Source organism: Numida meleagris, unplaced genomic scaffold, assembly GCF_002078875.1.
Source record: "Numida meleagris isolate 19003 breed g44 Domestic line unplaced genomic scaffold, NumMel1.0 unplaced_Scaffold528, whole genome shotgun sequence".
Lineage (NCBI taxonomy): Eukaryota > Metazoa > Chordata > Aves > Galliformes > Numididae > Numida > Numida meleagris.
Genome location: NW_018364744.1, coordinates 32,381 through 33,911, shown reverse-complemented (window position 1 = coordinate 33,911; position 1,531 = coordinate 32,381). Strand labels below are relative to the sequence as shown.

The 1,531-nt window shown below is 56.0% G+C and overlaps 1 protein-coding gene across 1 annotated transcript in view; it reads right to left on the bottom strand.

The window, feature by feature from the left end:
• Window positions 1–6: 6 nt before the first annotated feature.
• Window positions 7–1,531, bottom strand: part of LOC110391821 (CXXC-type zinc finger protein 1-like) — a gene marked incomplete in the record, with an annotated part of 8,159 nt that continues 6,634 nt past the window's right edge. The window contains 1 exon segment of the mRNA XM_021383769.1: window positions 7–761. Coding sequence (XP_021239444.1) covers window positions 546–761 — 216 coding nt within the window.

The window sequence follows — 1,531 nt, the reverse complement described above, 5'->3', positions numbered from 1 at the left end:
AAGAGGACACCAAAAACATTCTAGGAATGCTACAGACACATGCTAAGTACATGCTAAGGACACACTAAAGACATGCTAAGAACACGCTAAGCACACGCCAAGAACATTCTCAGAACATCTTAAGGATGCTCTAGGGACACAGAAAAGACACAGGAAGAACATGCAAACAGGACCCCAAAGACACCCTAAGGATGCTACAGGAACACGCCAAGCACATGCCAAGCACACACTAAGAACATCTTAAGAGTGCCCTAAAGAAGCAGCAAGAAGATGCAAACGGGACTCAAAAACACCCTAAGGATGCTACAAGAACACACTAAGAACACACTAAGTACATGCTAAGAACATGCCATAGACACCTTAAGAATGCTCTCAGGACGCATGAAGGACACAGGAAGAACACGCAAACAGGACCCCAAAAACACCCTAAGGACGCTACAGGAACACACCAAGCACACGCCAAGGACATGCCAAGGACACGCCAAGGACTCAGCGAACACACAGCAAGAACATGCAAACAAGACACCAAATACACCCTAGGGACACTACAAGAACATGCTAAGCACATGCCAAGCACACGCCAAGCACACGCTAAGGGCACTGACGCGAGCACGCAGCTGGCACTGGCGCAGGCGGCACTTCTGGCGGATCTTGTTGGGGCCGCCGAATTTCTTCATGTCGCGGCAGAAGTCGCACTGCCCGCAGTCCTCCGGCCGCCGGCACGCCTCGCACTCGCCGCACATCCGGGCCGAGCGCTTGATCTGGAACAGACGGAAAACGTGGGCACGGGGATGGATGGACAGACGGACGGACGGGGGGTGTGGGGATGTGAGGTGGGGACAGACGTGGGGACATGGGGACACAATATGGGGATGAGGGGACACGGGGACAGACGGGAGGACATGGGGACAGAGGTGGGGACATGGGGACATGGGAGGAGATGTGGGGACATGGAGACATGATATGGGGACAAGATATGGGGATGCGATGTGGAGACACAGGGACAGACGTGGGGACATGGGGACAGACGTGAAGACATAGGCTGCGCGGACAGACGTGGGGACAGATGTGGGGACATGGGATCATGATGTGGGGACAGATGTGAAGACACGGGATGTGGGGACAGACGTGGGGACATGGAGACATGAGAACAGATGTGGGGAGATGGGATGTGGGGACATGGGGACATGATGTGGGGACGGACATGGGGACATAGGGACACGGGGACAGGGGGACAGACGTGGGGACATGGGATCATGATGTGGGGACAGATGTGGGGACAGCGTGGGGATGTGGGGATTTGGGGACATTGCGGACAGACGTGGGGACATGGGATATGGGGACGTGGGCACAGACGTGGGGATGCGATATGGAGATGTGATGTGGGGACATATGGACCTGGGGACACGGGGACAGACGTGCGGACATGACATAGCGATGTGACGTGGGGACGTGGGGACAGACGTGGGGACACTTGTGGGGATGCAGGGAATGTGGGGACAGGGGGACACTGGGGACAGACGTGGGGACA